The sequence below is a fragment of the Venturia canescens genome, chromosome 6 (genome assembly GCF_019457755.1).
Source record: "Venturia canescens isolate UGA chromosome 6, ASM1945775v1, whole genome shotgun sequence".
Classification (NCBI taxonomy): Eukaryota; Metazoa; Arthropoda; class Insecta; order Hymenoptera; family Ichneumonidae; genus Venturia; species Venturia canescens.
Genome location: NC_057426.1, coordinates 20,210,927 through 20,224,464, shown reverse-complemented (window position 1 = coordinate 20,224,464; position 13,538 = coordinate 20,210,927). Strand labels below are relative to the sequence as shown.

The 13,538-nt window shown below is 40.9% G+C and overlaps 1 protein-coding gene across 1 annotated transcript; it reads left to right on the top strand.

The window, feature by feature from the left end:
- The first annotated feature begins 3,867 nt into the window (after nucleotides 1-3,867).
- LOC122412138 (uncharacterized) lies at nucleotides 3,868-11,956 on the top strand. The gene is made up of 2 exons (XM_043421463.1): nucleotides 3,868-4,000; nucleotides 10,316-11,956. The coding sequence occupies exon 2, from the start codon at nucleotides 10,321-10,323 to the stop codon at nucleotides 11,791-11,793; it is 1,473 nt and encodes a 490-aa protein (XP_043277398.1). The 5' UTR covers nucleotides 3,868-4,000; nucleotides 10,316-10,320; the 3' UTR covers nucleotides 11,794-11,956.
- The last annotated feature ends 1,582 nt before the right edge of the window (nucleotides 11,957-13,538 follow it).

Here is a 13,538-nt window from a genome sequence, read left to right as displayed (position 1 = left end):
TTTCAGCGGAGACATGTATTTCACCTTATAACATCCAATATCATGATAAAAACTCGGTATTTCACGAAATTGGAAGTGAAAAAACGTTGCCTTAGCGTCTCTCGAGGGCAGTGAGAAATTTCTCCCTGTTTCTTCAGTTTCTTTTGCCTATTTGGAACTAAAGATCATGGTGGAAGGTCGATTTTCAGCGGAGACATGAATTTCGCCTTATAACATACAATTTCATGATAAAAACTCGTTTTTTCACGAAATTGGAAGTGAAAAAACGTCGTCTTGGCTTCTAGCCAGAGTCGTGAGGATTTTTTTCCCATTTCTTGAGTTCCTTTTGCCTAGTTGAAATTGAAAGTCATGGGAAAATCTCGATTTTCAGCAGAAATATGAGTTTTTGCTTACAACATTCAATATCATGATAAAAACTCGTTATTTCACGAAATTGAAAGTGAAAACACGTTGCCTTGGCGTCTCTCGATTGCAATGAGAAATTTTTCCCTGTTTGTTCAGTTTCTTTTGCCTATTTGGAACTCAAGATCATGGTGGAAGGTCGATTTTCAGCGGAGACATGAATTTCGCCTTATAACATACAATGTCATGATAAAAACTCGTTTTTTCACGAAATTAGAAGTGAAAAAACGTTGCCTTGGTTTCTCTCTAAGGTCGTGAGGTTTTTTTCCCCGTTTCTTGAGTTCCTTTTGCCTATTTGAAATAGAAAATCATGGCAGAATGTCGATTTTCAGCGGAGACATGAATTTCACCTTATAACATTCAATTTAATAATAAAAATTGGTTATTTCACGAAATTGGAAGTGAAAAGACGTTGCCTTTGTTTCTCTCTAAGGTCGTCAGGTTTTTTTCCCATTTCTTGAGTTCCTTTTGCCTATTTGAAATTGAAAATCATGGGAGAATCCCAACTTTATGAATTTCTGCTTATAACATCCGATATCATGACAAATACTCGTTTTTTCACGAAATTGGAAGTGAAAAAACGTCGTCTTGCCTTCTCTCCGGGGTCGTGAGGTTTTTTTCCCGTTTCTTGAGTTCCTTTTGCCTATTTGAAATTGAAAATCATGGGAGAATCCCAACTTTATGAATTTCAGCTTATAACATTCGATATCATGATAAATACTCGTTTTTTCACGAAATTGGAAGTGAAAAAACGTTGTCTTGGCTTCTCTCCAGAGTCGTGAGGATTTTTTTCCCGTTTCTTGAGTTCCTTTTCCCTATTTGAAATTGAAAATCATGGCAGAATGTCGATTTTCAGCGGAGACATGAATTTCAACTTATAACATTCAATTTAATAATAAAAATTGGTTTTTTCACGAAATTGGAAGTGAAAAGACGTTGCCTTGGCGTCTCTCGATTGCAATGAGAACTTTTTCCCTGTTTCTTCAGTTTCTTCTTCCTATTTGGAACTGAAAATCATGGCAGAATGTCGATTTTCAGCGGAGACATGTATTTCACCTTATAACATTCAATTTAATAATAAAAATTGGTTTTTTCACGAAATTGGAAGTGAAAAGACGTTGCCTTGGCGTCTCTCGATTGCAATGAGAAATTTTTCCCTGTTTCTTCAGTTTCTTTTGCCTATTTGGAACTGAAAATCATGGCAGAATGTCGATTTTCAGCTGAGACATGAATTTCACCTTATAACATTCAATTTCATAATAAAAATTGGTTTTTTCACGAAATTGGAAGTGAAAAAACGTTGCCTTGGCGTCTCTCGAGGACAATGAGAAATCTCCCCCTGTTTCTTCAGTTTCTTTTGCCTATTTGGAACTGAAGATCATGGTGGAAGGTCGATTTTCAGCGGAGACATGAATTTCGCCTTATAACATACAATTTCATGATAAAAACTCGTTATTTCACGAAATTGGAAGTGAAAAAAAGTTGCCTTGGTTTCTCTCTAAGGTCGTGAGGTTTTTTTCCCCGTTTCTTGAGTTCCTTTTGCCTATTTGAAATTGAAAATCATGGCACAATGTCGATTTTCAGCGGAGACATGAATTTCACCTTATAACATTCAATTTAATAATAAAAATTGGTTTTTTCACGAAATTGGAAGTGAAAAGACGTTGCCTTGGCGTCTCTCGATTGCAATGAGAACTTTTTCCCTGTTTCTTCAGTTTCTTCTTCCTATTTGGAACTGAAAATCATGGCAGAATTTCGATTTTCAGCGGAGACATGTATTTCACCTTATAACATCCAATATCATGATAAAAACTCGGTATTTCACGAAATTGGAAGTGAAAAAACGTTGCCTTAGCGTCTCTCGAGGGCAGTGAGAAATTTCTCCCTGATTCTTCAGTTTCTTTTGCCTATTTGGAACTAAAGATCATGGTGGAAGGTCGATTTTCAGCGGAGACATGAATTTCGCCATATAACATACATTTTCATGATAAAAACTCGTTTTTTCACGAAATTGGAAGTGAAAAAACGTCGTCTTGGCTTCTCGCCAGAGTCGTGAGGATTTTTATCCCATTTCTTGAGTTCCTTTTGCCTAGTTGAAATTGAAAGTCATGGGAAAATCTCGATTTTCAGCAGAAATATGAGTTTTTGCTTACAACATTCAATATCATGATAAAAACTCGTTATTTCACGAAATTGAAAGTGAAAACACGTTGCCTTGGCGTCTCTCGATTGCAATGTGACAGGAAGCTAGAGTTGAACCTTCTCCGTCCTCCGTCGTTCGACCAGTGTATCCCTGCACGGCCGTTTCAAACTACGCGGTTGCGCTACAAAGCGTAAATTACTTGCAAGGGCCTAAAAGATGTCGCCCTAGAACAGTACATATTTCGTCAATCTCACGAGCGCCTGCGCGTCGATCAGTGGTCGAACGAATCGATTATTGGAGGGGATGTTGGCCCGAATATTCCCGAAAAGCGACACACAGGACACTGTACGATCGGCAGTCCGAAAGGAAACATTTTTAGAATTCATTGAAATAGAGAAATAATCATTGTCAAATTTGGGAACTTCTTCTAGTTCAAACGGCGAACGTACCGGCCCAAATCTGTCAATTAAATTTATTAAATTGTATTTGCGAAGTATACGTCGAAGTATTGTATCGTCTACGTTATATATTTTGTCAAAGAGAAATAACTGGAGATCTCATATATTATACGGAGATATTGTAAGTACTTGTCTAAGTTTCTTCTTTTCTCTCTTTGAGGTCTGTCCTTTCTCCTATTTTCTCATTTCGGGTCCTCAACCTCCCACCTTGAGAATAGAGTCAAATTATTGAAATTAATTATTTATTGATTGCTAACTCCTGACGGAATTAGCTGGCGCCCAACATATTGTAAAAGTAATATTATTTAAACTAGAGCCCTGACAGCCCTTGACCCAGGCCGCGTCAGGTGAGGGTAAATTCGTCAAATAAAACGAGAGGAGAAATACCCGTCTCATTTGGCGCCCAACGTGGGGCCGGGTTGAATTTTGAATAGAAAATGTTATATACGTGAAAGTACGAAATTCGTCAAAGTCCTATTTATGAAATTTTCTGTTAATTTATTTTGTAACGTTCGTTGTTAATTTATTTCAAGCAACGTAAAATATTCCCGATATTCGGTGAAAGTGTAAAAGTTGAAAAGTCCGAGTTAATAATTTGAATATTTCTTTTTCTACATAGAGCCACGAAACACTCGTCGCTTAGACGACGTAAACATACGCCTGGCCGAACCAATTTGTAAACAGCCGTCTTTGTTCGCGCGAGCCACGGCTCTCGAGCCCGAGCGCGTGTGTTTACAACACTTCGTGCCTCTACAAAACCTTTGCTACATCTTTTCTGCTTACTGACTCTTTCTAGTCGATAAGTATTAGATATTCTACAGAATTTAATTCGAATTTTATATATCACATCGAAATACAGATTGCTGGACTGTAACCTGATTGTTGTGCGTGACGTCTCTGTATCGCGTCAGAGTCACGGTGAAAAAATTTTACGTCTGAGGACGTCAACAAGACTTTGTCAACATAGTTGAATATTGAAGGCTAACGACGAATTTCGGTGAGTAATTGAATTTTGTAATTATTATAGCTGGTCTCGAGCAATAATGTGAATTTAAATTGAAAAGAATATGTGCGGATATCGAACGCGAATCCTAGCATAATGTTACTGAGTTTTTTTTAAATAGACAAATGAAGAGCACCCCTTGAAATATTGAAAAATAAAATTTTGTAACTAAATAGCGAATGGGCTATAAACAAGTATTTGTCAAAAGATTTGTTTCTCTTTGAAGGATTTTGGGAGTTGAAAATGAATTAAAATGACATCTATGTTTTATTCTCCACCTAAAAGAACAACTCGTTCGGGTGAAAAAGTTATTGTTAATAAACAAAAGGCCATGTCGAAAGTTCGTGGTGCAGGGACATCGAGAAACGATGTACTCTTACCCCAGTCTGAAGGGGGGGGTTCACAGAATTTCGCGTTTCCGACTGAGCCCTTACAGCGAGATAGTACTGAAGGAGCGGTCGGAGGGGGAACGTCCCTACCTGCAGCTACGAATTCGACAATAATTTTAGATAATCAAGTAAGCGACGCGCTGTCCACGTCTGTTTGGACAGGCATTGCAGTAGGAAGGGGGAGAGGTTCGAGAGGTACCACCCCAATCCCATTTGAAACGCTACGAAGTGCTAGTAGTGTCGAGAATTTAAATCAAGAAATAAAGAAAAAACTTGATAATGTTGAATCGCGCTTGCAAAAGGTAGAAAACCTCGAAAGTAAATTTGACAAAGTGTTAGAGGTTTTAATAGAATTAAAAGAAAAAAGTAATTATGTAGATTCCCTCCAATCGTCATTGAGATTCGAGAGGGGGGGAGAAAAAGAGAAAAAGAGAAATCCTTCTCCGAACGAGGATGAAGAGATCGCTCAATTGTTGTCGGAAAGTGATAATGCCGCGAGTGCTCCGTCTGTAGACACCCGCGGAAGTCAAAATATTACGAGTTGTCCGTCTGTAGACACCCGTGGAAATCGGAATAATTTATTTGACCCAAAAAGCTCATACGCATATGGGGAAAAATGTTTTAATTTGTTAGATGCGCCGTACGAGCCGCATGTGGACGTACAAACACGCGACGAAAAAAATATTAGTGATCCGTATAGAACGTTAGGGGCTAGACCTAAACACAAACCGGTACATTTTCTCGAAAGAAGAGAAACCCAATCGTCTACCGGGCCCGTAGAGAGGCCCAAACCAACATATCAAATGGGCAACGTAAACAACAACGTTGACAATCCCGTACTAAATTCGCGAAGAATTAGATTCAGAGAAAATAATCACGCGAATGAATTAGTAGACCCAGTAAATGTGTGCTGTGGTGAAAGATCTCGTCAAACAGACCACGCCACACAAAATAGAAATTCAGATTTTGTCAATAGCTCACAACTTATAACAAATTGTTTGGACGGAATGGTTAGATTAACGGTATCTCGTCAAGGTCCACGGGGTGAAACAATTACTGCGGAAAATTTCGTGACACAAGATCAGTTGCGAGAAATAATGTATACGGGCGAACATTCGAATCGTGACGGGGATCGCACACCCGATTCCCGACATTTCCGTCAAAACTCGTCTAGTGAACCAAGAAGAGGAGCACTCTCTTGGCAAACGAGTGACTCGAGTGATACTGACGACGATCGTCAACGACGTCGCGAAGCACGATCAAATCGCTATTCTCCTCATCCCGAACGACGCGAAAGAGGAGCAACCGGACGGTCAACAATGTACAATCGCGACCTTGATTCTGCTATGAAAATAGGCCGAATAGTCAGTAACTGGAAAATAACATTTCCCGGTACCGAAAAAGATCCCGAGCAATTTTTATTAATCCTGAAGGATCAATTGAGTTCGAGCGGAATAGATAGGGACCAGTTTATCCCGTGCTTGTCTAGCGTTTTTGAAGGACCCTATAGAGCGTGGTATTTGCTTAATAAAGGGCGTTGGAGAAACTGGAAAGAATTTGCGCGTGCATTTAGATTCCAGTGGGGTGTTAAAAAACAGGACGGTGACCTTTTTCTTGAAGTTCGAGATTTAAAATCAGAAAAGGGTGAATCGTTAGCCGAATTTACGTGTCGTGCACGATTGATTTTCGAACGTATGCAACGTCCCCCGCCATTTCGCGACCAATTAAAGCAAATCTTAGTTAAGTTCAATCCGCGCTTGATATTCGAGATCCTAAATTTGCCAATCTACGATTACGACGAGTTTCTCCACTATATTAACGAAAGAAATTATTTATATCGTCGATCGTTAGACGTATCGAGAGAACCGCGAAGTAAAACAACGAAAAGCGAATTAAGATACTTGCAAGAGGAACTAGGGGGCGAAGAGGGAACAGAAACGCCTCAAGAAAGCGATACGGATGAAGAACCTATCCAGTTATTGCAATTTCGACAAAATTCAAATAGAACACCGCGCGGTCAAAACACCTCACAAGCTAAGTCAAAAACGTTGACAAAACAACGACTGGAGAATAATTTAACTCGTTTTGAAAAAGAAAATAAAGCTATGGAACAACAAGCGAAAGAGCCTCGCGGAAAATTCATACCGGACCCGAGTAAAATGTTTTGTTACAACTGTGGGCAAATGGGGCATACAGCACGCTTTTGTACTGCCGAACGACAGGTTGTATGCATCCTTTGCAAAAAGATAGGCCATGAAAATAAAAATTGTAGCACAGTTTCGGGAAACGCAGAAGCCCCGCAGTAGTCGAGCCTCAGGCCGCTGTCACAAGGGGCGAAAGCGAGGAAAACGAAACAAATCGTGTGAGAAAAGATAATATTGAACAAGTAAAATCATTCGATAAAGGTAGTAACGAGGCAGAAACTAGTTGCCTGCGCTTACACGAAGAAGTCGAAGATCATCTTTCACTCACAGAGTTAGAATTAACTGAAGATTTGTCAAACAACGAGGAAAAAATAGATAGCGAATTTGACTTAAAGGAACTCTCATTCCCGGATGAGTCAGTTGAAAATACCTTACAGCTCGCGACCGTGGGTATAGAAAATCAGGTAAACCTTACAGCGTATAACCGTAACGTGAATGAAACACGAAATTTAGAAAATTGGGTTCCTCCCGGATTGACATCGGACGAAATACAAACTTTGTCAAAAAGACGAATATTTCGTGCAGAAAACGGTTTAACTGAACCAAGGAATGTTACAAGAATACCGGTGAAAGTTTCAATTTTCGGGATAAAAATTCACGGTATTTTAGATAGCGGGAGTGAAAGGTCTTACCTTAGTCAATCAGCTTATGAAATTGTCAAAAATTTCCAAGTAAAAGAAATGCAAGCAGACACAACATCGTCTAATGGAGTTCGCCTCGGGGATAGATCGATTACTCGAACTAAAGGGGGTACGTGTTTTGTAATAGACGTGGGTGATATTTTTGGTCCACAATGGTTCAGTATCCTTCCAAATTTATCGAACGAGGTAATACTCGGAATGGATTTTTGGCTAACGTTTCGCGTCAAAGTAGATCCTCGTGCGGAAACGTGGACTTTAGAAGGAAGTCGTTACGAATACCCGTTATCGCATCGCGTAGTAACACCTACTGAAATGAAGACTTTAACCGTAGAACAAAAGGACCAGTTAACTAAAGTCTTAGATGCCGAATTTTCAAAATTAGAAGTCGAATCAACAGGAATGACGACGTTAACAAAACACGTAATTGAATTAAAAGACCACACGCCTCACAGGCAGAAACCATATCCCCGTAGCGAAGCAATCCGCGACTTTATTGACAAGGAAGTAGATAGGCTATTGGAAAAGGGTTACGTAGTCTGGAGTAACAGCGATTGGGCTTGTTCACCGGTCGTTGCCCCAAAAGCAAATGGAGGATTGAGATTTTGCATTGATTATCGTCCAGTAAATCGGCAAACGCTTAGACCTGCCTACCCTCTACAAAATATGAAATCAATTTTGTCACAACTTCGGCAAGCTAAAGTTATTTCGACACTGGATATGAGTGAAGCTTTTCACCAGATTCCAATGGATGAAGCGAGTCGCAAATACACCGCATTTGTTGTCGAGGGTAAAGGACTCCTCGAATGGGTTAGAATGCCGTATGGTTTGACAGGAGCTCCGTCCACTTTCCAAAGCCTAATGGACAAGTTAAAACGAAGAATTCAGGAGTTGATTACAGAAAGAAAACTCCCAAATAAATGGTCAGAACAGGTTTTCGCGTATTTAGACGACTGGATTATCGTTAGTCAAGAGTTTGATGAACATCTTCGGCTCTTAGCGTTAGTTTTTGAAGTTCTCCGAGAGGCTAAGTTAATAATAAACCGTGAGAAAAGCAGCTTCGCATGTAAAGAAGTGAAATTCCTAGGTTATATTGTTGACAAATACGGTGTGCGTCCTAATCCGGAGAAAATTCAACCAATAATAGATTTTCCAGTCCCCAAAGATAGAACGCAACTTCGACAATTTAATGGCCTCGTAAATTGGTACCACCGTCATTTAAAGGGCATTGCTAGAATCCAGGGACCGCTCAACAAATTGACTAGTCCCAGAGTTCAATGGCAGTGGACCGAAATTGAACAAAAGGCATTTGACGAAGTAAAAGCCGCCCTGATTAATGCACCGAGATTATATACACCGACACCTGGTCAACCGTTCGTCCTCTATACAGACTCCAGCGATTTCGGGTTAGGAGCAATATTAGTTCAAAAAGATCCGAACAGCGAAAAAGAGAACTTAATAGAGGCCCTTAGTCGACCGCTAAGAGGAGCAGAAATGCATTACACCACCACGGAGAAAGAGTGTCTGGCAGTGGTTTGGTCTGTTAAAAAATTAAGATGCTACCTCGAAGGAATGCCTTTTAAAGTAGTCACAGATCATCAAGCCTTGCAATGGCTTTATGGTTTGAAAAATCCCGTAGGCCGGTTAGCAAGATGGGCTATTTACCTTCTTCAACATTCAATGACCGTCGAATATAGAAGGGGTACGACTAACGAAGCGCCGGACGCGTTGTCGCGTATGTTCGATTTAGATGTTGACCCCTGTGGATGGGAGAAAGTAATCGGACAAGTCAAAGATAAAATTCTCTTATCGACAATCTGTGATGCGGATTGGTATAATTCAAAGTGGGAACTCGTTGAGAAAAACCCCAACCGTTTCCACGAATGGAAGATTGAAAACAACGAATTATATTATTACCGACCGGATTTTGACAAAATGCTCATAGACGACGAAAATCCTTGGAAATTAGTCGTCAAACCCTCTGACGTTCCGAAAATTTTGCAAGACAATCATGAGAGTCCGCACGCCGGTCATCTAGGCAGGGACTGTACGTATCAAAGAGTTCGACAAAACTATTATTGGCCCGGGATGTCACAAGACGTAAAAGCATTTGTGGAAGATTGTGAAACGTGCCTGAAAGTAAAATTTAATCAGAATCCGTTGAAAGGTCCCTTAACTACAAGACCTCTGCTAAAACCTTGGGCTCAATTATCGGTAGATACAGTAGGCCCATTGACACGATCAAAAAAGGGTAATTCATATATAATTGTTATACAAGATTTGTATACAAAATATATTGAATTATTCCCGGTAAGGAAACAAACCGGAAAAACTGTCGTCAAGGTTTTGGAGGTAGTTTTTGATCGTTGGGGGGCGATTCCTGAGTCCATAATAACCGACAATGGAACTGAATATATAAATAAAGACGTAGAGGCTTTACTTGTGGCGAAGCGAATAAAACACCTAACAACTCCAATTGCTCATCCTCAAGCAAATCCAGTAGAGCGTGTGAATAGGACGATAAAACCGATGATTGTAGCGTGTTTGAAAAATAAACAGAATGAATGGGATGAAGCTTTGTCTAAACTTCAACTCGCCTACAATACAGTACCACATGCCGGTAGTAGAATCACTCCGTTCTACCTTAATCATGCTCGCGAAGCTCAACTAAATCTCAGGGAACAAGTAGTCGAGAATCCCCAGTCGATAACGAGCGAGTTGATCTTGGGATGGGTACGGAAAATGAAAATTTTTGATGAATTTCGTCACAAAATAGAACAACAAATGAAATCCTATAAAGAGAAACGCCTTGACAAAGCAAATTCAAGTCATGTCCAAACAGTCAAATTAAGAGAGGGTATGGAAGTCTACTACCCGAATAAAAAGCTCAGTAACAAAAGTGAAGGCTACGCTGCCAAATTAGGCCATAGATACGTTGGGCCAGCTATAATAAAGCGAGTAGTTGGACCGATGGTAGTCGAATTAGCGGATAAAAATGATAAAAGCGTAGGTAAATATTACGTTACGGATCTCAAAATACCGAGGCGGAGTTTACGAAATTTGTAAATCTGTATTTAGACAAAATGGCTGATGAAGCGGAAGCGAAGAACCCTGGACAACCTCCGCTGGACAACGAGGGAAAAAACGACGGGGTCTCTAGCTATATGAATCCAATCAATGAGGAAGGGGCCCTCTTGTGCCAATTATATCGAGAGCAAGTAGAGGTGGAAGCGAGATCCTTGGCCCTCAGGAAGGAAATTCGACGCAGACAAGAAAATCTGGGTCTCTCTCCATCATCTGACGAGGAGGTTGCCAAATCAAGAAAGGTTAACCAGAAAAAAACTGTCACGTCCACTCAAAACGTAGATCCCGAGGCTGAGTTGTCCGAGGAATCTCCCGATGATGAGTCTTCGGATGAAGACCCTGGTGCCGCGGGACCGTTCCCAACGACCTCGTCTACACGGATTTCCGCAGAGGTCGAGGAATTGCTCCAGAAAATTAAAAACCTCCCGCCACCGAAACTGAAACTGGCACGATATCAAAAGGCCACACCGGCAGATATCCAGGCCGAAAACCTGAAGAGAAAAAGGATCGAGACGAAACCGCATCCGTTAAGCACCAATGCCTCAGGAGAACCAAAAAGATCAACCGACATACGAAACGCGGTAGTTGCCCCGTCCGTGATGGTGGAACCATTGCCGTTAGGCAAACTCCCGTCTTTCGACGAAGTCGTAAGGGAATTGGGAATCCCGGAATTACTCATAGCGCAGGGACACCGCCCACCACTGTACGTAGCCGATTGTCGCATTTTGAGTCAGGATTTACTCAAAAAATTGATTAATAAACGCGCTGAACACCTGGTAAGCCGCATGGAGTCAAAACGGGTCGATCGTGGCACCCAAACCTTCATCACACAAGTCGGCAAACAACATGTGGCTGGTTGCGTAAATTGTCGTTCCCGGGGACACCACTTCAAGAACTGCGAGCTTCCGTACCGCCCAGGCTTTTGTCAAGTATGTGGAGCGGATGGCTTCGAGGCTCAGGATTGCATTTATCCTCATGGGATCGAACATGAAATGGCCCTGGGGAGGTGCCTGGGATGCTCAAGGGATTTAAGTCTTTACTGCCCGGAATGTCCAGATTGTAACATTCGTTATGCCGGATTGGTTGATTGGCTCAGACTGAATTATGCAACCTGGCCAACTGAACGGATCCCAGAAGACCACCGTTACATCGTCAATGAAGCTAAAGGAACGCTTAAAAGGCACATGGTTCGATTCTCTGACCCGGGAGATACCGCTAACCAAATTCGGTCTTTCCTGATCAGAGAGAAGGCCCTCGTCGGAGCAAAGAAATTGGCAAATCCCGCAGCCGCAACCGCCGAGGAATTGTCAAAAACAAAAAGGTTGTTGGCCATCCAAGCGTTGCAAAAACCGTTCGTCATCAAATCTCTTGACGAAATAATGGAAGAACGGCCCGAACTATCGGATGGAGAGGAAATCAAGGTCATTGTCCCCTCGAAATATAAGCAGCAGCGAGACTCCCGTAAGCAGTAATGAAGTACGCCGACTACACGAACAACGAGGGAACAACTCCTCTACATAACTTTGACAAAATACTTTCCGTTCTTTCTATTTTTATTTTTGTTTTACTTACACGTATTATGTCTACTCGCGTTTTGGTTAATCACTTATTTACGAAACCCATGTAAAATTTATATTGTCTATTCTAGTACACTGTTTTGAGATGTTAGTTTTGTTCATACTTTCATGAAGTTTACGAATTATATCCATTTATAACACGAAACCCTGTGTGTTCCAGTGGAAGTTACGTTTTGACCCTCTCCTACTCCCGAAACGAGAAAGTGGGATGTTTTAAGGACTGATTTCAGGTGAGGGAGCAGAACGGACTTTGCTAGTACAGGCTCCCGGATTCAGTGGGACAATGGTCTCCTGGATGACGTCGAGTTCGAAGGGGGAGATTGTGACAGGAAGCTAGAGTTGAACCTTCTCCGTCCTCCGTCGTTCGACCAGTGTATCCCTGCACGGCCGTTTCAAACTACGCGGTTGCGCTACAAAGCGTAAATTACTTGCAAGGGCCTAAAAGATGTCGCCCTAGAACAGTACATATTTCGTCAATCTCACGAGCGCCTGCGCGTCGATCAGTGGTCGAACGAATCGATTATTGGAGGGGATGTTGGCCCGAATATTCCCGAAAAGCGACACACAGGACACTGTACGATCGGCAGTCCGAAAGGAAACATTTTTAGAATTCATTGAAATAGAGAAATAATCATTGTCAAATTTGGGAACTTCTTCTAGTTCAAACGGCGAACGTACCGGCCCAAATCTGTCAATTAAATTTATTAAATTGTATTTGCGAAGTATACGTCGAAGTATTGTATCGTCTACGTTATATATTTTGTCAAAGAGAAATAACTGGAGATCTCATATATTATACGGAGATATTGTAAGTACTTGTCTAAGTTTCTTCTTTTCTCTCTTTGAGGTCTGTCCTTTCTCCTATTTTCTCATTTCGGGTCCTCAACCTCCCACCTTGAGAATAGAGTCAAATTATTGAAATTAATTATTTATTGATTGCTAACTCCTGACGGAATTAGCTGGCGCCCAACATATTGTAAAAGTAATATTATTTAAACTAGAGCCCTGACAGCCCTTGACCCAGGCCGCGTCAGGTGAGGGTAAATTCGTCAAATAAAACGAGAGGAGAAATACCCGTCTCAGCAATGAGAAATTTTTCCCTGTTTCTTCGGTTTCTTTTGCCTATTTGGAACTGAAGATCACAGTGGAAGGTCGATTTTCAGCGGAGACATGAATTTCGCCTTATAACATACAATTTCATGATAAAAACTCGTTTTTTCACGAAATTAGAAGTGAAAAAACGTTGCCTTGGTTTCTCTCTAAGTTCGTGAGGTTTTTTTCCCCGTTTCTTGAGTTCCTTTTGCCTATTTGAAATTGAAAATCATGGCAGAATGTCGATTTTCAGCGGAGACATGAATTTCACCTTATAACATTCAATTTAATAATAAAAATTGGTTATGTCACGAAATTGGAAGTGAAAAGACGTTGCCTTGGTTTCTCTCTAAGGTCGTCAGGTTTTTTTCCCGTTTCTTGAGTTCCTTTTGCCTATTTGAAATTGAAAATCATGGGAGAATCCCAACTTTATGAATTTCTGCTTATAACATCCGATATCATGACAAATACTCGTTTTTTCACGAAATTGGAAGTGAATAAACGTTGTCTTGGCTTCTCTGCAGAGTCGTGAGGATTTTTTTCCCGTT